General features: G+C 36.2%; 2 protein-coding genes across 3 annotated transcripts in view; both read right to left on the reverse strand.

Moving 5' to 3' along the window:
• The window catches only part of LOC129221618 (sodium/potassium/calcium exchanger 4-like), an 82,932-nt gene that overhangs the window by 51,625 nt on the left and 4,564 nt on the right, over window positions 1-26,743 (reverse strand). The window contains exon 1 of one of the 2 annotated variants that reach the window (XM_054856141.1): window positions 17,964-18,153. The exons of the other annotated variant lie outside the window; for it this stretch is intronic. The gene's annotated coding sequence lies outside the window, so the exon portion shown is untranslated. Of the gene's footprint in view, window positions 1-17,963; window positions 18,154-26,743 lie in introns of those variants that run through there. 2 annotated transcript variants of the gene reach the window in all.
• Window positions 5,131-26,100, reverse strand: LOC129221620 (sulfotransferase ssu-1-like). The gene is made up of 2 exons (XM_054856143.1): window positions 26,079-26,100; window positions 5,131-6,431 (listed from the first exon to the last, which is right to left on the reverse strand). The coding sequence occupies exon 2, from the start codon at window positions 6,393-6,395 to the stop codon at window positions 5,433-5,435; it is 963 nt and encodes a 320-aa protein (XP_054712118.1). The 5' UTR covers window positions 6,396-6,431; window positions 26,079-26,100; the 3' UTR covers window positions 5,131-5,432.

Below are 26,743 nucleotides of genomic sequence, written 5' to 3' on the forward strand. Positions count from 1 at the left end.
GTTCTACTTAAATTTTTGAACTTGTAGCTTTAAAAACGCAGTTTTGATAGATCTTGATAAAGTTAGTGGAAGGTGAATTTCGGTGCCGTTTCCCCGACAATTTTTTGAAATTGATACTCCAAAAATGCAATTCTAGGCTTGTCTTTGGTTGTGTTAAGGAAAGAGGGAGGAAAGGGGTTCTCTCCTAAAAATTTATCAAAATTGCAGTACTAGAAATGCAGTTTTAGATTACTCTTGATGATAAAGAGAGTGTTATTCTAGCGTTACAGTGCGGGCGCTCTCCTGGAAGTTTTCGGAAATTGAAGTCGCATAGCCAAAAAAGATGGATCACACACACCGTGACAGATATTTTCCGGAAATCCTCAAAAATGGATTCAGCTATTCAGCACACATTGAAAATCAGAACTCGAGAATTTTAACGAATCAAATATCCTCCTATACATATCAGATATATAAGAAAGTGAATATGATTTATGAAAAATAATTTAAACACCTTAAGAACAGACTGTTCTACTTCCATTAGCGAAAACCAACATCACTGAAAAAATTCTTCATAAGCTTAAGATAGCTAATAAAGAAAATATATTAATTGTCGATTGGAGGGATAAAAAATATGTTATTCGCAAACTTCAAAACTAGTGCTTAGCGATTGTCAAGGTGCAAATGAATCAATGAATCTAAACCATACTGGTCAGAATTATTTCAAACAATAAAACATTTTTGACCTCTCTCCCTCTCATCATTGTCACACGTATTCATCATGCAAAATTGTGCTACTTCCAGAAAATTTATAAAAAAATTGATAAGAAATCAAATCGTCTGATCCAGCTTTGAAACCGACACCAACTCCATGCCGCCTTTGATGTGTTTCCTTCATTGAAAAGGACACACGGTCATTAAATTTTGGAAAGAGTACCAGGACCGTCGCTAGGTCAAAAAACTGGGGGGGGGGGGGGACACGCTTTTGGCGGCCCCTTAATGGTTTCAAACGCATGTTCCAATATGCAGAGAGAGAAGATTTGGCTTCCGGTTTAGCAGGGATACTCATATTAATAGACTTTAGTACTACTAAAATATAAATTTAATCGTAAGGATAATAATCAATCAGAATTAGGGGGTGTCGGAGGGCTACCTTCTTGCCTTATTTTGATATTGTATTATATAATTGAAGACATAAAAACGCAGTTTTAGACTATATTTTAAGTTTGGGAGGAAGGGGAGAGGAGGTCCAGGATATCCTCTCCTGATATTTTTTTCCAAATTTTGAAGTTCAAAACACAATCGTACACACAATGTATTTAATTATGTTCAGAAGTGGGGGTCCGGAGGCTCTCCCGGGAATTTTTAAGATTGTTATTTGAAAAACTTAATTTTAGACGATCTGTGGTGTGGGAGGAGGAAAAGACTCGGGGTCATCGTTCTATAATTTTTGAAAATGCTAGCTTTAATCACGCATTCCCAATTTGGAATTATCTCTTTTTATGGCACGTAAAGGAGGTCTCCCCCGCGAAAAATTTGAAAATTGTAATTCGAAAAATGCAGTTTTAGACGATCTTTGGTGATATTAAGGAAAAGAGAGATGCGGCTCCCCTCCCGAAATTTTTTTACATTTTGAAGCCTTAAAAACGCGATTGTAGATTTTTTTTTGTTAAAATTTAGTGCACCGCCAGTTTCTTGAAATTAAAGCTCCGAAAAGGTAATCTAAGTCAACCTTCGATGAAAGGGGGCGGGGAGAGAATTTTGAAGGGGATCGCGATCAGAAATGTTTCGTTGTTGAAGCATTAAAAGCAAGATTTAGGACATTTTTCGATGGTATTCGCGAAAGAGAGAGAATGGGGGGGGGGGGGATTTCGATCGGTTGAAACCGCAGTTTTAGAAGATTTTCGGGAATGTTTATGGGTGGAGAGATTCGGAGTCCTCCCCAGGCAAATTTTCAAAACTGAAATTCAGTTAACGCAATCGTAGACGCTTTTAAATCCTATTAGAGGGGAAGAAGGTTTTGGAGATCTCCCCCGAAAAATTTTCTGAATAAAAGTCTTAACAATGAAATTTTTGAAGATCTTCCGTAATATTTGGAGAACGACAGTTTCGGGACACCTTAGGGAGTTTTTTTTTTTTTTAAATTAAAGTCCAAAAGACGAAATTTAATCGGGCTTGAATGATGATGAATGATTAATTGAGAGGGCGTTTCTCGGAGGTTACGTTGGGAGCACTCTCACGGTTTTTCGAAATTGCAATCCTAAACACTCATCAGGTGTAGGTCATCTTTAATGATGTTAGATCAGGGGATAGGGTTTGAGAACGTTTTCCAGGGATTTTTTCAAAACCTAAGTTTTAAAAACTCACTTCCAGACCAGCTTTGGGGACGTAAAAAGAAGGGTTTGGAGCTCTCCACTCTCCCTTTCAGTTTGGCTATGTCCCTCGTATCTTCATTGTAAATTTTAATTATTGATAAACATATTGTGGTAATATTTTCTTCCAATTTTCCTTTGCCAAACACGATTATTTGCTTGGATTTTCCATAATAAAGTTTTCAAATTCCCACCAAATATTTTTGCTTTCTTACAATACAAGCGCTTGCGGCCTTGGAAAAAAGACTTAACATTTTGAACCGATGTGGTAATTTTCTGCGATACCTTAGGTCTCTATTCCACTTCATTTTATTTTATTATTATCTTGATTAAGCTTTGATTTACTTACGATTTTTACATTCAAACATTTAGAACTTTTGTTGTGAGTATTCATTACAATACTTTAAATCTCTCTTTGTATTTAACTGTTTTTTTTTTTTTTTTGACTATCTCTCTCTCTCTCTATTTCAACTTCATTTCGGTAACCCATACATTCTTCTCCACTTAGCAATCATTTTCAGAACAACACTTTTCATCAAAAAAAAAAAAAAGAATATTTCGGCGACCCCTATCCTATGGTCTCTCCTAATGAAGTAATGAAGATGTCCTATTTATTTATGTATTTTTTTTTTAACTGAAGAATCATGAAGTATGGTTTTGTATAACTAGGGTCGCCGAGATACAAGGCGTGCGCCATGTTAGTTTTGTCGCCATTCCTCCCTCCCATTATGCTAATTTTACTCTATGCATAACACTTTAATTTGAGTCGAGCCCATAGTTTCCGACTAGGCAGACATACTCACTCTGCGGCCTAGTGAAGAGTGTACTGTACTGAATACTTTTTTTTGCGTTAATAAAAATGTTTGAAGCGTACATTTCCGCGGCCCTTTACTTATAGACACTCTTAATAAAAGAGAATCGTGGATGTTCCTAAATTGTACTTTAAGATTACATTTTCTATTCGAATTTTACAGAAAAAATACTTTTTTTCACTCTTATTTCAATTTTTCATTTATAATTACTATTTTAATATCTCAAACTAACGAAGAGTTTATCTTTTTCTTCTTTAGTTGCATCACTAGAATGAAATTGGTGGCCCCCACTTCTGAAAAACGGGGGGGGGGGTGCTACGGTGACCGCCCTGAAGAGTACGTGAAATGATGTTCTTATTGAATGAGTTTAAATATTTTTTCTTTCCAAAATTTAAAAATTTCATGTTTTAAAGAGAAAAACCTTCTGGAAAAAAATCCCCCCCAAAAATTTTGATGGCGCAACTTGCGCCATAATCCCCCCCTGTGGGCACCCCTGGGTTAAATGTTTTCAAGGAAAGTAGGAAGAGGGACAAATCTAAGAAGGTTCTTCTGCCTTTATATAGGAGTTTAGTAAGACCCCATTTTTGGAGTATGCTGTCAGGTTTTGGTTGCGTTATCTGAGGAAAGATATTTGTGTATTGGAAAGGGTTCAAAAAAGTGTAACTAGACTAGTAAAGGAACTTTGAGATTTAAATTATGATACTAGACTTAATAGGCTTAATATGTATAGGCTTAATATGTATGTATTGTGGCAAAGGCGGATCAGAGGGGACATGATCCAGTTGTTTAAATGTATCGAAATGAATGATGTTAATGGATTAAATTTTTGCACCGAAAGCAGGACGAGGGGTCATTGTTTTAAGATAGATCTCAGACTAACCTGGAAATGAGGGAAAATTACTACTTTTGTCGGACTGTGGGCACTTGGAACAGCTTACCGAAAGAGGCTGTAACGAGCAAAGGGGTTTGATAATGTTAAGAAGGCCATTGACTTTCATTGGGGATTAATAAATTGACTAGGACTAGTTGGGCCTAGAGCCCGTTGCTGGTCGTCACATTTGTAATTTTATTTGTGAATGCGACAGCAGCTCTACCATTTTTCTCTGTAGGTGTACAGAGAGAAGAGGATGTTGTGGGGGAAGGGATACCCTCCTCCTCCCACGCAGTCATTGATTTTGATGCGCACATTTTGCAGATCATAATGTGGTATTTTATAGAGTGGTCAGGGGCACCGCGATGGGAATTCACTCAAAATGTTCTTATTCGGCAGCATTTTATCTGGTGATTTGGAAAATTTGAAAAAATTTTCAATAAATTGATTTTTTATAAATCTTTACATTTTTAGTGAAAACTGGCATTTTTTTCCTTAGATGTAGTTATGGACGTGTTCATATTTTATCACTTGGTAAAAAACTCAGTGTTTCATTCGGTAACTTGAGACCCCAAAACTTAAGTTCATGTTGCCCCTGAAAGAAGTTACGCTACGCTATTTAGATCTACGTTGAGCTCGATTTAATAAAAATATGTCATTAAATTTTGGATATTTATATTGTACATACATTTAGGGTTAGTTGTCAGAACTGCTTCAAATGGAGCCACTCTTTATTCAGATTCAGTCTCACTGAGTGAGAATGACGAGAATATGTATTTTGCAAATAATTAAATTTTGAAGTTTTGAATTATTTCTTTTGTGTTTTCATATCATTCTGTAGATAGCAATCTTTTGATAATTTGGTGCTTTTTATTTTGTGTGATTTTTCTTAACAACCGACCCCGTTCGTGCTGCACAATATTTTAAAAATAGTTTTAAAGCCATAAATTACATTATTTGCACATATTTCGGTATTTTTGTATTCTGTACAAAATAAACTCTTCGTTAAAAATGCAGAAAATAGAAAGTTCTTTTAAAATACAAACAATTAAATTATAAACAGCAGATTTATATTCTTCGCTAATGTTCTTCCAGAGACTTTTTTTCTTCAATTTATTCCAATAGGTATCATAACTGTTATTTCACAATAGTTTAAATTTCACTTTCTGTATCCGACTAACAAAAAGTAATTATATGAATATTGAAACAAAATTTCAATTTCTGCCCTTTTACAAACAATTTTACATTAGTAGCCAATATTAATAGATAAATCTGATAGACACAAAGAAAAACACTTCGAATCAACTTCCCTCCGCTGCCATTGCTATTGGAATCATTGGATAAAACGACTGCCTAGTGTAGAAAAATGCATATAATTATATTTTCAGATAAAATCTCTTAATTTGTTCCGTACCATTCTTGAATTTCTGTGCCTTTAGTTCTTTCTAGAAACTTCGCTTCAAACCTGTCTCTTTGTTCAGGTGAAAAATGATTTCGCCAATCTCCTACGCATCCTTTCCTCAAGAACTCTAACTGCGGGGGATTTTCCGGAATGTTTAGACTTTTAACAAAATTCTCTAGGTACTTCTCCGATTCCGTCATATCTTTCTCTTTTGAGGCATCTGCTTCACTTGATTCGTTTGATGTTGCTCCAAAAAGATGCGACAATTTCTTCTTCATGTAATCAAACCCGCTAAATCGTAAGATATTGTTCAGCACGGCATTGTCTTTCTCTATAGCATCGATGTACTCTTGTCCAAGGAATCTTGAAAGATTCACAACGACTTCCTTCGCATTTCTCTTCATGTCTTCGTATTTTGTGAAGAACACCTGGGAATCGTTGCGATGAGGGTACAAACCCAACAAGTGGTCGTAGTAGTCATTGAACTCAACTTCACCGGCCATGAACAGCTCGAAGAATTCATCAAACTGTCCATCCCAGTATCCAAACTTGAGGTTGTTCCTGGTGTGGTAGTATAACGAAACGCAGCAGTCTCTTGGATCGCGCGCGACGAAAATATATTTTGCTTCCGGGGAATACGGCATCATATTATATGGAAGGTGTGTCTTGATCGCTCCAGGCCTTGTCATTCTCTCAATTCCCTCTAAACCCACTTCTTCGATGTGAGGACACATCCTAATGAAATCCTTCGTGTCTTCGAGTTCCTGTCCTTTCCGAAATATGTAAAGAACAATATTCTGCATCCATGTTGTTCCACATTTTGGATACGTAACAATAAAGACATCATTCGACGATGGCTTGTAGGTTAGAGCTTCTTTAAAGCAATTTGGCGAAAAAAAAGATGGAATTCTCAAACCCTCAATGGTTTGGTATAGAGGTCTTTTGATGGCGTTTGTCATTTTCCTCTTAGTGTTGAATTAATTTGTCCAAGTGACCTGAAATAGAGGGCGTGCTGGTTAATTTCATAGCTCAAAAAATCGATACACTTCTACCCCTAACTGGTGTATAAGGGTATTTTAATCCCCGGAAGAATTGGACTCTTGCATTTCGACATTAAGTATTGTTAACAAATATGGTTTTACATGCTTACTTAATTTAATGCATCAGCTATATTTATTTAATTAAATAACACAAAAATCTTTGCAACAGATCGTTCTTTAATGTGCTACATTTTGTCGAGTGAGCAAAAAATATAATGTCTGGCTTACATATACCCCACCTCACCACTTTAGTGGCAAAAAAATATGTCACCACCAGGGTTGCCAGATTTAAGAACAATAAATACGGGACAGGCTTCTATGAGTGAAAGGGAGGGGAGGGGGGGGGGTATTTTTGAGACACGTCTGTTCATGATAAATCTGAAAAATTTAATTGCAACAAAGGATTAAACTTCACAAAATGTCGCCTATCTATGTATAAAATTGTTTTCATTGTGATTGACGACGCGTGAGCAGAGATATGTTTATTTTATTTATTTAGAAGCTAAACAGCTTCACATACATGGAGGACTGCGTGCCAAGCGCCTTGCCTCCGGACATACACGGGAAATATGTACAATACAACAGAAGGAAATAACACCCGGGGCACCGGCGGGAATCGAACCCACAACCTCCGGCTTAGAAGATGAAGCTTCTTCCACAGAGCCGCGAATGCCCCAGATATATTTCCAACACTAGTCAATGAGCAAAGAAGAAGCAACTATTCAACTTCTCATGGTCTGCCGCCTAAACAAAACATGCAAACCAAATCAAAACAAAAACAATTTTGGCATTGCTGCCACATTATTTTTTTATTGCTCATTATTTCACATCTTTTGTTTTACTTTTTTTTTTTCCTTAAAATGATGTCTCGTTCTGTAAAATATTGTAATCAGCTAGAATACGGGACTTTAGCCGTCCCGTATGAAAGTTCCCCGGGACGCGGGACACTTTTTCAAAATACGGGACAGTCCCTTGAAATCCGGGGCGTCTGGCAACCCTGGTCACCACACCAGTTAACGGTTAGAAGCTATCATATTCAAACATTCATATGGAAAACTTCCAATTTGTTCTCTTTGATGATCATAGTTTTATTTACAAAAATATTTAGAAATGTTAAATGTATTCTGTAGCAAAACAGAAAATAAAGTATATATACAAAAATACAGGGTGTTCTAAAAATAACGGTCCATTTCCATGAAAGCACTAACGTATTAATTTTATGTGCAGGTGTTTGAAGAAAGCTCTCCTTACGCAGTTAAGAATAACAATGGGGTCGTTTCCAAAATTTTAAAAGTATTTTTTTTCCGAAAGAGCATGCTTAAACATAGGATCTGACCATTTTTTAAATAATTTGTTTTAAGTTTAATAGTTTTAAAAAATTATTTAAGTCGGCCTGCTTTCAATATTTTTGCTTATGTCCGATGACATCACAAATGATGAAATGCCATTCTGTGTTGCCATTCACTTAGCAAATTATTTAATTCGCATCTTTACTCACATGTATTGGCAACGATATGGTTGATAGCAAGCGTAGAGCATAATTTTAATTCGCTTCTTGATTATCATAACGTGGAATCGCGGTAGAAAGATGCGGCAAAGTGCATCATTTGTGAAGTCATCAAGACCACGCCTTGTTTCAAAAATCGGACATTTAAAAAAATTAATTAAAAAATAACAGTTAAAAAAATGAAGTATTTTCTGGGTACATGTTATCATTATTATTATTTTTTGCTTATTCTATCAATTTCAGTGACAAAAAGTATTACTTCTGACTGAAGGAAACAATCCCATTGTTTCCTTGGGTCATAAACCGTATGAAGACGTACGTACGGCTGTGCCAGGGGGAATACGGAAGGCAGCTACCTATCTAGCGAATCCACCTGATCTAACACTTTTTGACTTCTTGACTCGGGGTTGCATTAAATTCCTTGTGTATAATGTTAGTCTGCATCAGTTGTGTGCAAGAATTATGGAAGCAGTCAGCAGCATTAGAGCTAGTCATCTAAAGGATGTGTCCCGTTACGTGGCGGAACGTTGATCTCTGTGCGTTCACATACAAGGTTAATATGTTGAACTTTTAAATTGCTATGCATGTATAGCATGTTCCTTGTTCTATGCCTGCATTCGATTCATTCATTGAACATTCTGCTTGTGAAAATGGATCGTTTTTTGAGCAATCACGATTGCCTACCGTTCTCACTTGACGGTTTTGAATTCCTATGATTTTATTTTCTCCCCGCCACCTTCTGTAGCACCACCGTCGATTGGACCCTCCCGATGCTGCTCCTACAGCGAAAACCGTCTCCAGGTTGCGTCCATATCCTACACACATACGCATACATACACGCACCTACACACCCACACACATACGCATACATACACGCACCTACACACCCACACACATACGCATACATACACGCACCTACACACCCACACACATACGCAGACATACACGCACCTACACACCCACACACATACACCCACATACACACACAAACACATACACACACACACGCATACAAGCACATACATACAGACACCTATACATACACACACAAACACATGCACACACAAACACATACACACACAAACACATACACACACAAACACATACACACACACAAACACATACACACACACCTACGCATACACACAATTACCCAAACACTCCTTCCTGCACACATACACATATCCCCCCACACACAAACAAACATACCCCCACACACACAAACACACACGCCTACATACACACCTACACTTGTGATTGCGAAAAACATAATTTGAATTCAAGGTGTCAAAGTTTTTTTGAGCACCCAGTAAATATTCATTATTAATGAATCGAGATCTTGAAGGGTCATCCATCCCAAACAATGGGTTGATGCAGACTTACGCGTGTTTTACAGTTAATAATATAACGTAGGTACTAATTAGGGCTCGACCGATGGCAATTTTTGGCCGATGGGCCGATGCCGATTGTTGGCCGATTGTTCAAAGAAGGCCGATGGCCGATTGTTTTCCTCCAAATGGCCGATTGCCGATGGCCGATGGCCGATGCCGTTGGCCGATCGCAAAAAAAGAAAAAAAAATCAAACAGAAATGAATTGATAAGATTGTCAGGGATTTAAAGGATCATTGATTCATTTCACTTTACTTCCTTTCTACGAATAAGGAATTGTAATCACAAAAAAAAAATAGATTTCGACCTAAATTTCTAGTTTACGATCATCCAATTTATACTTCACAAGTTTTTTCGGCACATCTGTACATGCATAGCACTCATGAGTGCTAATAAGCACGAAACTGCAGTCCTCGGCTGGAAATGACTAAGCTGGCGGTGTATTTCACGTATTTCTGCTTTAGCCCTGGCTAATGGGCGGTAATTTACTAAACTAAGAAGTACCACCAAAGTTTAATTTCAGAAATTGAGGGAGTGGGAGGAGGGGCACATAAGTGTTCTCGGAAATACAAAAAATAGTCGTAAAAAATGCAGTTCAAAATAATCATAAACATTAAGCATAAAAACCCTTTTCAATCTTGCACCCGAGTTAGTTTTGACGTGCAGTGGCGGATTTAAAATATAACAAATGTTGCAATTGAGCGAGAGACCCCATAACCATAGGGGCACCGTGGGAGTTACAAAAATGCTTATGATAAATGTTTTACAACTTCTGTGATAGAGAAATAGGGCCCCCGAAAATGTATTTCGACGGGACCCAAACTTGTAGCTCCGCCGAAGCGAGACAGAAAAGACTGCATTACTGTGATTCATATTACAAATATCAATAAAACAATTTTGAAAAAAAAAAATAGAACCGACTTCAAAATTGCTCTAAAAAGTGAAAAATAATTTTATTCTTTAAACACCATCGATAATGCTTTTAAACATAATTTTTGAAGTTGGCGCAAAAACAAAACGTAAAATCCATTGTAACCACGCTTCGTTCATATTTTTTTTCAGAAAAGCATCCAAAGTTACGAACGAAACATTTATATCGCTATTCAAATATGTTGTCATCAATGCATAATGTATGTGATAGTGAAGAAACTGGTCCTGGTTAAATTTATAGTTGTATTTGAGTTATGGCTGTGAATGATTTTATCTATCGTTTTTGCGCCAACTTCAAAAATTATGTTTAAAAGCATTATCGATGGTGTTTAAAGAATAAAATTATTTTTCACTTTTTAGAGCAATTTTGAAGTCGGTTCTATTTTTTTTTTCAAAATTGTTTTATTTCATTCCTTTTAGTGTAAATGTAGGTATTTCAGAAATAATAAGAAGTCACCATCACGAAACTTCACATTTTTTTCTTAAAAATGCTCTATACTAAAAAAAAAACTATTGACACGCGTCAAACTTTAAGCGATTGGCACTAAAAACTTATCTTTGTTCCTCTCTGGAAATCATGCGTACTTAATTTAATTATAACCATTTAAGTATTACGTTTTTCCTAACTAATTTACATTCCACAGCATCTAAGTTGATCATGATGCAATCCTGTATTTTCTTATTTAGCCCCGATCATCTGTTATCGGCATAGATGATAACGATAAAAATACTACAGAGTAGTTGAGTCAAACCTAATGGTAGCATTGTGAAGGCTAAGCAGATCCTAATCACTGCATCACCTCGCTTCCAGGTTAGGTTTACCCCTACTATGGAGCAATAGCACTGAAGAAAGGAAGATTTTGATAATTCACATAAGGTTACTATAAATCAGCAGGGTTACTAAAATAAAATTATTTACGCCAAAAATGAGACGACAGCGCCAGATTCCCCATTATCGAAATATCCCTTGAAGAAATTTGATGCTTGCTTCAGAGAAGCCTTCATTCAAAATTATCATTACAATTACTATTAATGTTACTGTTATATGGCACCAAACTTTTATAACAATGAGTTTCATATTGTCGCATAGATGAAGATAGCGAAGACAATGTGAAAGCCAAATGAAGCGAATACTCGTTAGTCTCAACTCGAGATCTTTATTCAGAGCCACGAATGAACGTTACATCTCCTTATATACAACTTGAGAAAGTGCTGGAACTTTCCAGACTTGGAAAGATACAGAAATTAATAGAAGATTCGAGAAAATACGGGAAACAGTAGAAACGAAATTTTAGTAAAATTCACTTTGTTCTAATCGGGATTTGAACCCAGGTCGCTCGTGTGGGAAGCGAGAATTCTACCACTGAGCCACCGTTATCCACGGATGAAAAGTGCGAACTTCGCTACAATATCATTTTTATCATTTAATAGGGAAAGTGCATAAAATTTACTGTTTTTTGCCCATAACTTTTTTTCTAAAGAATTAATATGGTCAAACAAAATAATGGGACCTAAGTTGAGCCATCCCCTATCCATTAAAAAAAGAATCATCAAAATCGGTACACTAGGTGAGACGCTATGAGTGGACAAACAAAAAAAAAAAAACATACATACGGTATGAATTGATAACCGCCTCCTTTTTGAAGTCGGTTAAAAAATTAAAAATTACCGTCGGTTCAACGGGAATCAAACAGAATGAAACAAAACCGGTTTTGCCATCTCTTATTTGTTTCCATAGTTTCCAATTCGGCAATATATCACCAAATGATCGTCAGTCTGAGACGCTATATTAGTTTTGCATTGAAATAAGTAATTAATAGCCACAAAAAATGAGTAAACAGGCTTTTCAGAACACCCGATCGAAAGCGAAAAGGGAAGTACACAACTGGAACGTACGCACACCCCACATGCGAAAGGTTATCCTTCTACAGCTTACCATTTTTGAGTTATGACTTATGAGAGATACATACGTACATCCTGCAAGAAACAACGCAATAATTAACTTGTTTGGTACCTGAATGCAGTATTAAAAACTCTTTCAGGGGTAACTAAAATGGAAATTCATACTGAAATTTAATTAAACAATTTTATATGAAACCAATAACTCCCTTTACTTCGTATAAAAAAGTAAAACAGCAAAAGTCCCTTTTTTTTATCAAAAACATCGGCCAATTCCATCGGCTTTTCGATGTTTTTTAAGGCCGTTGGGCCGATGTTTCCTGCAAGTTAGCATCGGCCGCCGATGCCGATGGCTAAATTGTTGAACCATCGGCGCCGATGCATCGGTCGAGTCCTAGTACTAATATCATTCACCTATTACTCTGTTCTACCGTTATTCTAGAGATATGTCGTTCATGGAAGAACGGGTCAGAAGAACGAATCCTTAAAATGAACGAATCCATTCGTTCACCTAAAAAACGAACGACCATTCCTTTGAACGGTGAGCAGTTTGGAACATTTTCATTGATGCACTTGAGATAAATCCCCCTCCCCCCCCCCCCCCCCCCTTTTTGTTTGAATTTCATTCATTTTCAAATTTTGAACTCTGATTCAATCTCAAATTTCCTTTTTCTCAATGCAGAATAAAGTATTCATTTCGAACCTTTTCGCTTTCTGCTTTATTCTTTAATCGTTGCAGCTCGTTTACAATTTCCCAATGTATCCATTAGTAATGTTTTGTGCAACTTGTTCGGGCTACTAACAAAATGTTTGGACTTTCCACTTCCTGTCTGAAGCACCTGCTAAAATCTTTCTCACGCTTTTTGTCGCCAAAAATATTTCTGAAAATACCTTTTATCACTTTTCTGGCGATCCTTTTGTCTTCTATGACATCCTTCCTATCAACTAGCTTGGTGACTTCCAAGTCGATTATTTTACATTCAATATCAAAATATTTTAAATAAATATTATTACTGTTTAATTTTTCCCTCCGTTTAAAAAAGTGTTGCGGTTTTTTTTTTCTGTTCTCATTGGTATTATGAACTAACTTTGAAGCTCCCGAACATTTTGACGAATCTTTTTTTTTTTTTTTTTTTAAAGTTAGGTTTTTCCGTACTCCGGCTGAGCAACCAATACATTTGTTGTTACTTTTTTCGATATGCATGGTTTATTGTAATACTATATCTATGTACACAGTGCTGTAGCTGGAAAAAATACATTTGAAGGAACGTACCTCTTTCTTTTGGGTAGATGTCATGGTTGACAGATGTTTGTTTTGGGGTCAAAAAAGGTCCGTTTTAACAACTTACAACGGTTTTTATTTAAATAGCAGATTTTATTTAAAAGCATTATAATATTTTGTTAAGTTTATGTATATTTAACGCATATAGTTTTAATGAACATTTCTTTATTCTCGTGTTTTATATTATATCGTTTCTATATATTTTTTTAAATTTTAATTGCAGTTCTCTCTTTTATTTATTTGTGATTTACATTTTTTTTAAATGCAACCTAAAGCACACATTCAAAATTATTTTTTTTTTCACCTGTGACTTTACTACAATCGGAGATATGATATTGCTATTTAGAATTAGTGCGTTATTTCGCGTAAGTTCAACTTTGAAAATTTTCTGACGTCACAAACAGTTTATTTATTTTTTTCATCAGTAAAATTTTATAACTTAATTTTGTGACATGCTGAAATGGAACCTGCGATTTTTCAGTGGGAAACATAGTTTACCATTCGGCAACTGAGAAATATCTTACAAAACGAACTATAATTGCTTTATGCATCAAAACCTGAATACAGTACTATTGATTCATTTTTCATAGGCATATTTTCTTACTTTAGATGATTTTAGTTATTTCTCCTTCAAAGAATATTACTGATCAAATGAAACATTCTGAATGTACGTGAGTATGTCGTGCAGAGAGGTCACCTGCAATTTTTTTAATTGAACGAAGTTGTTCTAATGAACGAGTTGAATGAACGGATAAAAAGAATGAACGACCCTCCGATGAACGTATCATTGAAAAGAATGACATTGCCCACGTCTACGTTATTTACTATCATACTTGGATTCCCCCCCCCCCTTATTTCGTATAAATGCATTAATACATGCAGAAACGTGCTTTTATATTTTGAATGCAATGATTTCACATATATGGGGGAATTTATATTGTTACGAGTCCAGTCACTTCAAGAAACTCTTTAATGACGACACAGTTCTTGAGAAAACACAGGAGATTTATTTACAACTATGAACAAGAAATATCCTTAGCAACTGCTAAATTAACCACAGCAATTAGGCAAATATCGATTAACACCGTATACTCAACGGTCCCACACGTATTCACATCAAAATACGCAAAAACAAAGCGCAAAGACTAATACAAGCTTCCAGCGGAACGCTGAAAACAAGACTCTACAGTTGGAAAACAAACAAACTGACTTCCCCATTCACAAGACGCAGGCGTTTTATACCGAGGGAAGAAATAGCTAGAAAATCCTACAAAGTTTTACAAATTTCTCATATTTTCTTTTTATTCCATTCACAAATCTTATCGTTCAGAAATGGGGGGGACCGTATACTTCATTCGAATGTAAGGGGGTTGTATATTCATTACAAGAAACTATTTACAGGTTAAGTTACTACAATAATTTTAGATGAAGAATAATGGAATAAACGCGAAATTTAGTCAGATTACAACAAATTAATCATAAAAATAATTACTATTTACAGAATTTATAACAATAAATAGTGATCTTCACACAACCCAAGAAGAACTAGTTCTTCTAATCCTACTTTTCGATCATGTAGGTTTCGTTTTCAGTATTTCAGTCGACTATTCATTTGGAGCCTGATAACTGAAGCTGAGCGGGGCATTGGAAGCTGGTAACTGAAGCCAACATGGCAGAGAACACGTGGGTCTCAACAAGAGGTGGGCAATATACTTAAAAGTTAATTAAAAGGAAGAAAATATGCCTATGAAAAATGAATCAAAAGAACTCTATTCAGGATTAAATGTATAACGCAATTTTACTCATTTTGTAAGTCATTTCTCAGTTTCTTTGTTTGCGAATGGTATGATATGTTTTCCATTCCAAAAATCGCAGGTTCCAATCAGCGTGTCAAAAAATTAAGTAATTAAATTTTTCCAGCTACAGCACTGTATATATACATCATATAGTATACCAGTAGACCATGTATAACGGAAAATGTAATAACAAATATATCGGTAACTCAGCCGGAGTACCGAATAACTAAATTAAAAAACAAGACTCACCTAAATATTAAAGAGCTTCAAAATTTTTAAATGGGAAAGAAATTAAACAGTAATAATCCTTATAAAAAAAATCTCTGTGTATTGAATGTTAAACAAGCGACTTCGAAGTTTCCAACCAAGTTAATAATAAAACCAAATCAATATAGTTGGTAGTTGATATGGATGTTATAGAAGACAAAAGGGGGATCACCATAAAAGTGATAAAAGGCATTTTTAGATGTAATTTTAGCGATAGAAAGTATGAGAAGGATTGCAGTAGGTGCTTGGGACAGTGGGACAGGAAGTGATAAGTGCAAACATTTTGTTAGAGGCCCAAACGAGTAACATTGCTAAAATGGATACATTAGAAAATTGCAAATGAACTGCAAAAAGAAAAATGATGAATAAAGCAGAAAGTAAAAAAGGTTTGAAATGAATGTATGTTGTACCGCACTGAGAAAGAGGTAATTTGAGATTAGCTGAGAGTTAAAAAGTTTTAAAATGAATGTATTATTCGAAAAAAAAAGCGATTTTATCACAAACGCATCAATATAATGTTCCAAACTGTTCACCGTTCAAAAGAACGGTCGTTCAGTTTTTACGTGAACGAACGGATTCGTTCATCTTAAAGATTCGTTCTTTTTGACCCCTTCGTTCATGAACGACACATCCCTAGTCTCAACGTATCTAATACTATCACTCGGATCTCACCATTTCAGATTCGCACGCGTCACAGTTATTCGGACCAACATGCATTCTGGCATGTTAGAATCAGTTTCTAAATCTCAGAAAACCTCAAAACAAAACAAACACAAAGGGACCTACAAATAAAATATATCTGAGCTAATACTAGCTTCTATATCTTATTTTAACTAATCCCTAAACACGTTCAACGGCCACAATTTTCAAAGTTACAGTGGTGGTAAAAAAAAATTGCATCACCCGCGCCGCAAAGGAGAGGAATATCATCCCGATTGCATTCAACACACAGTCAAGCATCCCGTATCCCAGATGATTTGGGGATGTATTTCTGATCAAGGAGTTGGTGAGCTTCACTTTGTGCAAGGAACAGTAAACGCTCAGGTGTATACTGGCATTTTGGTGGAGAAATTGCTTCTTACTATCCGGAATCACTTTACTTCAGTTCCAAACGTCATTTCCCAGGGTGTTTCTGCTCCGTGCCATAGGGCAAAAACTGGTAAGTAACAATTCAAAAACCTTTATCCTGCCATTAGACTTAAATTGCCATGGGGTTAAGTAATTTTTTTTTCTCTAAACGCACATGCAGGTTCAGAAATGGAAAAATGAGCATGCACTGTTAAAAAATTTCCGGAAAATTTACGGTAATTGTTACTGGCATCCATGTTGCCAGTAACTATTACTGTAAAAATTTACGGTTTCCTCGGTAGGCCACAGCAACCAACTGGCGCTGGGATCGCTTATTTCTCCGGTATAAATTACCGTAAAAATCAGCGATGCGTTAGTCCGCCATTTTACAGTAACAATTACCAGAAAATCTTCCTGAATTTTTAACAGTGTGGGGTCAGCAGTTTGCCTTGGCCCGGAAACAGCCCCGATCTACGTAAACAATTATCGGATTCCTGCTGTTAAATGTTTATTTCATAAGTTTTGCAGGATTTCACATACATTCATCGTCAATCGGTCGACCAAAACTTCTCACATAATCCCGTTGTTGTGAAAATGCGAGGGTGATGCTTTTTTTTTTTTACCAGCACTGTACTTTGTTTTCATTGCATGCAATCCTGAAATAAATTTAAAAAAAAAAATAATTCAATAATATTTAAAAAAAAGAAAAAGAAATGAAACATTATTATTTCTTATTTAAATTCTAAACTTACTCTATAGACTCATTAAGTAGTATGTTAATTGATTAGGAATGAAGTACAGGAAAAAAATTGATAATGAATTTGCGTTAAAGAGCCATTTTCCTTTGGAAATGAGTTTAAACTTCAGAAATTCATACACCAATTCCCTCTTTTATTTCAGATTTGTAATCAGCATCAAAGTTAAATCCTGTAGCAATTTTCATGCAATTTGATTTAGAAGTAGCTTTAGATTTAAATAAAGAAAATTCACCTCGTACTACTAAGAGTGTCCCAAAAGTAAGTAAATATTTCCAAAAAAAAAATGAAATTTTACTTGCTAAGTACTAACAAAAACAACTAAAATATTTCAAAAATGCTAAAATGCCAAATGCATTCCAATAATTTTGCTTCTAATACAAAAACTACCATGGCCACAATACATTTTTGTTTTAATGAAAAAGTATGAATTAAGTTACAGAAACATGATTTAAGTGGTTGAAAATAGTAATTTAATTTCGTTGATGAAATACGAAAAAATCTCACAAATAATATCTTACGAAATCTTTAAAAAATGTTCGCTAGAATATGGAATCTACTAAAAAATAAATACACACAGAAATAAAATCTTACTTGGTCAGTAAGGCTCTTAGGACAAGAAAAACGTGTGCTCCAATGTTTCAAAAACTTTTCTCTAACGGAAAACGCAGCTGAAATTGCAACGAAGCAATCGTTTCAAAGTGCTTAGGAATTAGAAAGAGAAAATTGATTTGTATGTTTCCATCAATGCCAGACATCTTTATTGACTTCCTTGTTAGCCCTTTCCGAGCAATATCAAATAAATAGCTCTCCGAGATCGTAAAATTTTATTTCTTTCGTAAATGAATGACATTGCTTTTCATCTTTAAAGACACACGCAAACGGACATTTATTACTTAATGAATCAAATTCAGGTCGTTCATGTCATTTAATGCAGGGGAGTCCAGTGAATTCTGAAAAGTATAATATCCAAGAATTCCGTCAAATAGGCACCCTAAAAACAAAATAAAAAACGACCTGATGTGTGCATCACATGAATTCCTTTTACACCAATTTAATGTTATTTCCCCATTTTTGCAATTTTAATGTGATTCAATAGTTAACTCTAAATATCACGAACAATGGCCAAATTGAAACCAGATTAAAAAAAAAAAACCCGCCAAATTTGTCGACAAAACTTGGCGACCAAAAGATTGGCGATATATCGCCAAGTGTCCGCCAAATTATAACACCACTTGAGTTTGCATCGAAATTAACAATGATTTCCCCCCAAAAAGGTGCAAAAGACCCCTTTAGAAACACCCGAATGCAACCAAAAAGGGAGGTGCATAACTAGACCCCACTAGGAGCCTACGTACCAAATTCAAACTTTCTAGGACACACTGTTCTTGAGTTATGCGTAGAGATGTAAAATTTGCGGAAATTTTGGAATGATGGAAAAAAAAACGGTTTTTTTTCGGGAAAAATTGGAAAAAATTGAAAATTTGATTTGTTGTGATTAAAATTAGGGTTTCTTAATAGCTCTGTGTTTCTTGGAACATATAAAGGGTTAAGCATTAAGAAATATATGCTATCCACTAGGGCTCGACCGATGGCATTTTTTGGCCGATGGGCCGATGCCGATTGTTGGCCGATTGTTCAAAGATGGCCGATGGCCGATAGTTTTCCTCCAAACGGCCGATTGCCGATGGCCGATGGCCGATGCCGTTGGCCGATGGCAAAAAAAAAAAAAAAAAAATCTAGCAGAAATAAATTCTTAAGACTGTCAGGGATTTAAAGGATCACTGATTCATTTCACTTTTCTTCCTTTCTACGAATAAGGAACTGTAATCACAAAAAAAAAAAAAAAAAAAAAAAAAAAATCAGATTTCGACCTAAATTTCTATTTTACAATCACCCAATTTAAACTTCATAAGTTTTTTCGGCACATCTGTACATGCATATGTACCCAAGAACATATAGATGACCGAAATATTAATTTTGAACGCCTCCTTAGTTAATTATAGCAAATTCTCTTGTGATGTCCTCATGCACGTAAACTAGCGCCACTCAAAAACGTTATGAAATAGTAAGTTGAAAACTCATACGTACGTAGTATGATCTGAAAGTTCGAGGACAGGTTGTATAAAATCTTACCCTGAATAGTTCACATTACCGAAGTACATCTATCTACAAAATAGTCACCTTGAACGACTATGCACTTCTGCCAACGTTCGTACACACTGGTGCGCAAAAATTAAGGACGAGACGGTTTTTTCAATATAACTTTGTACAAAAGCTTTCCAAATCAACACATTTAATACCGTAAGATCCCCAATACGTAAGGACATGTGTAATGTAAGCAACACTTACTAAAAGAGAAATCAGAGGGATAAAAAGAAGCTTTATTGAAAAAGTAGCATGGAGCGCAATTCGACTGAAGGCCGAAACATCCCTGTGATGGGTGTCCAGCAAGAAACATCCGGTCTTTAGTAGGAGATAAGATCTCCCCCGACTGCTAGGCAGGTTTCACAGCGTCTGCCCATACTGAGAATGAGGGTGTCAATGAGTTGTTGAGGCATTGCTGCCCATTCGTCTTGCAGCGCCAATCGAAGCTCCCGAATCGTTACTGGTGGTAAGGTACGAGCTGCCAAACGTCTGTATAGAAAATCCCATACATGCTCGATAGGATTGAGATCCGGAGATCGTGCCGGCCAATCCATACGTTCAATATCCTCACTCTCTAAAAGCTGTTCGGCAGCTACTGTGCGATGACATGGTGCATTGTCGTCCATGAAAAGAAACTGCGGACCCATAGCGCCTCTAAAAAGACGCACATATGGCAGAAGAATCTCGTTACAATAACGGGTCCCGTTGACTGAACCTGCGTCGAAGATGTGAAGGTCTGTACGACTACCAAGCATGATGCCTCCCCAAACGAGAACACCGCGACCTCCATACCTGTCCCTTTCAATGATGTTCGAGGGATGATTGCGGCTTCCCCGCTCTCTCCAGATGAGTATGCGATGAGAATCGCTACTCAGACTGAATCTGCTCTCATCTGTAAAGAGTACTCGTCCCCATTCATTGTCTCTCCAATTCCGGTGTTCCCGGCACCACAGAGAACGCCTTCTCCGATGGGCAGGCGTTAGAGGTACACACCGTATAGGGCGTCGTGCAAACAGACCACCACCGTGCAGTCTTCTGGCCGCGGTAAAACGCGATATCGGTCGTCCAGTCGCCTGTATCGTGCGTCAAGCGATTTCTCCCGCTGTCTGCCGCCTGTTTCTTCTGGCCTTTAAAACAATATACCGGTCATCTGCGGGTGTGGTTCCTCGTGGACGACCACTACTGAACCCCCGGATAGCTATTCCTGTAGTTTGAAATTGTCTCCAAAGTCATGAAACGATTCTGTGAGCAATTCCGAACTCTGCAGCCACACTTGTCACACTGCGGCCTTCCTCCAACTTTCCAATGATTCGACCTCGATTAAAAGCATCCAGATGTCGTCTAACAGATTGATTATTCGCCATTTCTCGCTGAGGCAGCAACTCGGGGTGATTTTAACTGCTATACGGCGTGCAATCTCTTTGCCAGAAATACTGATCTTACACCGACAACATGCTTTATACTACTCAGACACTCCCCCATTACGTCTGCCTGCATATCTGCGCATGTGCTACCGTACATCACCTTATTTAATCTGCATCACAGAAGGTAGCAAAAAATGGCTTCCAGGAGTGTATCCAAAAGTTATATAAACACTGGCAGAAGTACATAGTCCCTCAAGGTGACCTTTTTGAAGGTTGATGTGCTTCGGTAATGTGAACTATTCTGGGTAAGGTTTTATACAGCTTGTCCCCAGAACTTTTGGATCGTACTACGTACAATCTGCAGTTATGCTTCTCCTTTTTTGACTGCTATGGAAGACAAAGAACAACAGCAAAAAAAAAAGAAAGAAAAAAAAGGAAGAGAAACAAAGAGACTGTTTAATAACCAATTGTTTTGTTCTTTGTTTTTTAAATGAACATATAAGATTTCAATAATATTGTAATAATGTATGGTTTTAGGTACACTAAACATAGTTAAAAAACATTAAATTATGTTGTTTAATCATTCAAAAAACAAATTAAGAATAAAACTATGAAACCGTCAACAAATTACGCAATTCAAATGGAAAGATTGTACGTAGACATTTTTTAGTCATCAAATTAAACAAAAAAGGTAATAGGTAAATTACAGTATATTAAATCATAATAGGAATGTTTTTATACTTATTTAAAATTTATGAATAGAAAAGTTTGCATTTTTCATAAAAGCTATAACAGTGACATAAATTTTGAGGAAAAAATAAATAGCCATGAAAATAGCGAGGTTCTTAAAACGCAGCTACAATAAACAAACTCAATATTTACACCAAGTTAATAACTGAATACATATACTACTTGATATACCAATACTTTATGACCACCCATAACCATAGGGGCACCGTAGGAGTTACAAAAATGGTTATGATAAATGTTTTACAACTTCTTTGATAGAGAAATAGGGCCCCAAAATGTATTTCGACGGGCCTCAAACTTGTAGCTCCACAGAAGCGATACAGGAAAGACTGCATTACTGTGATTCATATTACAAATATCGAAAAATTACCATCGGCTCAACGGAAATCTAATAAAATGAAACAAAACCGGTTTCGCCATCTCATATTTGTTTCCATGGTCACCAATTCGGCAATATATCACCAAATGATCGTCAGTCTGAGACGCTATATTAGTTTTACGTTGAAATAAGTAATTAATAGTCACAAAAATGAGTAAATAGGCTTTTTAGAACACCCGATCGAAGAAACAACGCAATAATTAACTTGTTTGGTACCTGAATGCGGTATTAAAAACTTTTTCAGCGGTGACTAAAATAGAAATGCATACTGAAGTTTAAACAATTTTATATGAAAACAATAACTCCCTTTATTTTGCATTAAAAAGTAAAACAACAAAGGTCCTTTTTTTCTTTTCAAAAACATCGGCCAATTCCATCGGCTTTTCGATGTTTTTTAAGGCCGATGGGCCGATGTTTCCTGCAAGTTAGCATCGGCCGCCGATGCCGATGCCGATGGCTAAATTGTTGAACCATCGGCGCCGATGCATCGGCCATTCCGATGCATCGGTCGAGTCCTACTATCCACACATCTGCTTGACAGAAACACACATAAAGCTTTGATTAATTAGAACAACAATAACAAAAAAAAACTTTTTGCTTTATAACTGAGAGCTTTCATAATCAAACACCAGAAATAAGTCAAGTCGTCATTCAGCCAATAATGTTAGGTAATGTGTGCCTAATCGTAACAATTACATTTGCTATTTTAAATTGCCCTTAAAACTTGAAGTATTAATTGAAACTTTCGACTTTCAAACATGATTGATTTTTTTTTTTTTTGCAAGAAAAAATAATACAATGTAACTTTGCTGTCTAAAAATGAAAGCTATTGAGTTTTGATTTTTCCAATCTAGTCTCAGACCAAATCAAAACTAAATTGGTGTTTCTTAAGCTGAACCAAAACGTAAACTACAGTTTCAGTTCATTCATACGGCCGTGCTAAGCACAGTAGTAAAAGTAGTCATACCAGCACTTTTAAAAAAATTTGAGTTATAACCAAGTTGTTCTCTGTTTCGTATTTCACTTAATAAATAAAATGTTTTAGGGTCATTTGATCAAGAACTATTGATTTGAAAAGTTCTTTAAAAAAAAAAAAGGCATCTGAATCAAATATATGGAAGAGCCACACTTTAAAATACAATATATCAGCTTGAGCCCAACTGCAAATTCCCCTTTTTTACTTGGCACGGCAGTATACAGGGTAAAATAAAAATACCGAACAAAAATTTTATCATCGAATGGAAGAAAGGTAATTTCACTTTAATGAGTGCCTAATTTATTTTTGTTTCTCACTTTATTAGAAAATAATTTACAATATATTACCTAGTTTATGTATTGTTTTTCGATTTTCTAACAACTTTAAGTAAAATATCTGCTATTTTAGGTTGTTTAACCATGTAGAACGACAGTTCGTTTGCTTGTTGTCCCTCGACAAACAGTATTTGAAACGGCATGCCGTTTCAGGTGGCTTGGAAATGATAGTCGGGAATGTGTACAAAAACGAACCTTGAACATTTCAGTTAATCGTCAGGTCATCCAAAAGTGAGTTCAATGAAATCCTTGGGTTTCCACGAGAGCAGTCGTTTATGGGAATTTGTGACCGATAACTGTGAATAAGGAAAAAAACGGCTCAAACAGAAGTTTTACAAGTTCCAAAAAGTTCAGGCATTCGTATGACTCCAAAGATGCCAGAAACGTTCGAGACCGGCCGCAAGTCCACGCTGGAAGAGATACCTTTCACTGATTTACCGTTCAACCGGCTCACATCCCCCAGAACCATAGGATTTGATCTGTAGACACTCCAAGCACCTTAGAAAGTGTTAAATATCGCCAAAACCCGAAGTCAGGCTTGGTCTGAGATGGAATCAGCACAAGCGTCAAAAAAATCTCTAGTTTTTTGTGGACGAAGACCGTAAAATGAATCAAAAAGTGAACCAGGACATTTTAGAACTTATTGTACTTCTGTGGGCCTAAGAGCACTTCAGCATTGTAGAGACTGGACATTTTCCTTTAACTCCACACCGATCTTTACCCATCTCCACCCATCTTTAGAGTCGACGCTCTACTCGCTCGACCCCAATCCCATTTATTACACTTATGGCCTGCTGTTTCAGAGTCAAAGGTCTACCCTAAATTATACATAAGTTTGGACTTTCTAAACCAATTGCTCTATAGGGAATAGGATTGATTAAAGGACTTGCTGCCCTTGAATGAAAATTTCAATAAGCAGTCGCATCTCTGTATTACTGCAAAAGGCTGCTAGTTTGAAACCAATTAAATTTATTGATTGCTGAAAGTCTTCTCATATTATTATTTTTTGTGTTTTGTTAATTTATTTGTAATAGAGTTTCTTGGAAAGTTGCTTGCTCGTTTTTTTTTTTTTTTTTGCTGCACCCTGTACATTTGGTTTGCACAGTCAGTAGAAACATAGTTTTATGATTAAAGTTATGCTTGTTTGTTTTATGAAGAAGGAAAATAAATTCTTCACTAAGGTTATTGGTTTAAGCTTTTTTGCAAAAAGTATTATTAAACAATTTTTGATCTATATGCAAATTATATTGTCATACAACAACTTGCATTAATGTTAGTCAGTATTTTAACATAAAACGGAAGGGGGGAGGAAATTGCATCAGAATTTAAACGTGAGAAATCGTTAATCGTCAAAATGGATATTTCGCGTGTCTGTACGTTCTTAGGCACTTATCCACGTGTGGTCGATTTAAAAAAAAAAAAAAAAAAATCAACATTCATTTGGGGTGAGTAAAATGGAAATTAAGGTCGAATTTTGAGTGAAAATTTTTTCGCGAATACAATACTTCCTTTTTTGTAAAAGGAAATAATAATGGAAAGTACGGAGGGGCTATTCGTTCTCACTAACAGCGCGAGATTTAGACTGGTACGGTGTGGGAACTTCCGCCTTTAGTGATGCTAAAGGAATGAAAGTTCAATTACGAAACTAATATTTATAGTAGCTAAGAACGAAACCGATACTTACAATTCCGAAAAATCTCCTGTTTCCGGTGAAGAGCTCTATAGTTAGTTCTGAGATACGCTACGCCTGAACAATTTATGTTACTTCAATTTCGCCTCAGTCAATTTGCGTTGCAGTGCGATTCCACTGTGCATTAAACTTATTTTCACAATTTGTGTAAGTGCTACCCGATCGATGCATGACTTTTAGTGTTTTAGGATTAAGCCTTTCTGATTCTGCTAATTGATCTTGCGAGGAATTAGGTTCTCCGGAGCATTACATTTTCTTCTGTCCACTAACATCGCATTTGCATATCACACGTAATCATAGTCTTACACTCAATAAAAACATATTAATCGCCTTTTCACAACATCATTCCCGTATCAGACTTAACTCGATTTTCAGTCTATTGGTTAATGAAGGCTTCACGTTTCAAGGCGTTGACTAATACACATATTTTTTCTACTTTCAGTAGTTAATATCGTTTAAATTTAGTTTTTTTCTGCACTCTAACACGTTATCTTCTGTAAAACAACAACTCTCTAGTGTCATTTGTGTTTTATTGTATCATTGTAAAGAGTTTATGCATTGGTTTTGTCTACTTTATTGCATATATTGATGTTAAATTACCAAAATTTTTGTCGAGAGCAAATCAAAATTGTAACAAATAATAATGTAATTCTTTACATATTTAAATCAAGTTCATCAGAGACCCACTTGCTCAGATTTATCTGAGCATTTAAAACCGATAAACCGAGCAATTGGTAGGTGCGGGTGATCTCTGAGGGTGTCAAGTGTATGACCGACCGGTGGAACATTGATAAAGTTCTTTAATACGTTTGACTTTTCCGTGGTCCCGTTGGTAGAAAGTTCCATTTTATGGATGAGAATGCGACATGTCATCACACTCAAGCAGTTCAAGACTATGTAGACACCATGAATAGCTATCACAAACTCAGACCAGCACGCTTTCTAGACCTGAAACTGATCGAAAATGCAAGGGTTACTTTGGGGAGAAGTATTTGATGCTCAACAATTTCCCCCCTGAAGCACGGAAATACTCATCCATCCAATGAGAGAAGAGTGGAACAACTTACCTCAAGATGAGTGCCTGATGGATCAAGTTGTTCTAAATCTGTCCTGCCTTCTTGAAAGCTGCCTAGGATAAAATGATAGCCGATAGTGTGACTTTCCTCAGTTGAGCCACGATCTTGGCAATGTTTATCTCTTTTTATGGAGATAGAGAAGGGCAATTGTCTCCGAGTTGAGTTGGGTTTCTTTCGTAGTTTTTTACTTCCTTTTACAAAAAAGGAAGTATTGTATTCGTGAAAAAAAATTTCACTCAAAAATCGACCTTAATTTCCATTTTACTCAACCCGAATGAATGATGAGTTTTTTTTTTCGACTCGACCACACGTGGATAAGTGCCTAAGAACGTATAGTCACGCGTAATATCCATTTTGACTATTCCTGAGTTAATTTCATCGAGTTTTCTCGTGACGTCTGTATGTACGTATGTATGTGCGTATGTATGTCGCATAACTCAAGAACGGTATAATCCTAGAAAGTTGAAATTCAGTACGTAGACTCCTAGTGGGGTCTAGTTGTGCACCTCCTCTATTGGTTGCATTCAGGTGTTTCGAAAGGGGTCGTTTGCTCCTTTTTGGGGGGAAATCATTGTTAATTTCGATGTAAACTCAAGTGGTGTTATAATTTGGCGAACACTTAGCGATAGATCGCCAGTCTTTTGGCCGCCAAGTTT

The sequence above is a fragment of the Uloborus diversus genome, chromosome 4 (assembly GCF_026930045.1).
Source record: "Uloborus diversus isolate 005 chromosome 4, Udiv.v.3.1, whole genome shotgun sequence".
Lineage (NCBI taxonomy): Eukaryota > Metazoa > Arthropoda > Arachnida > Araneae > Uloboridae > Uloborus > Uloborus diversus.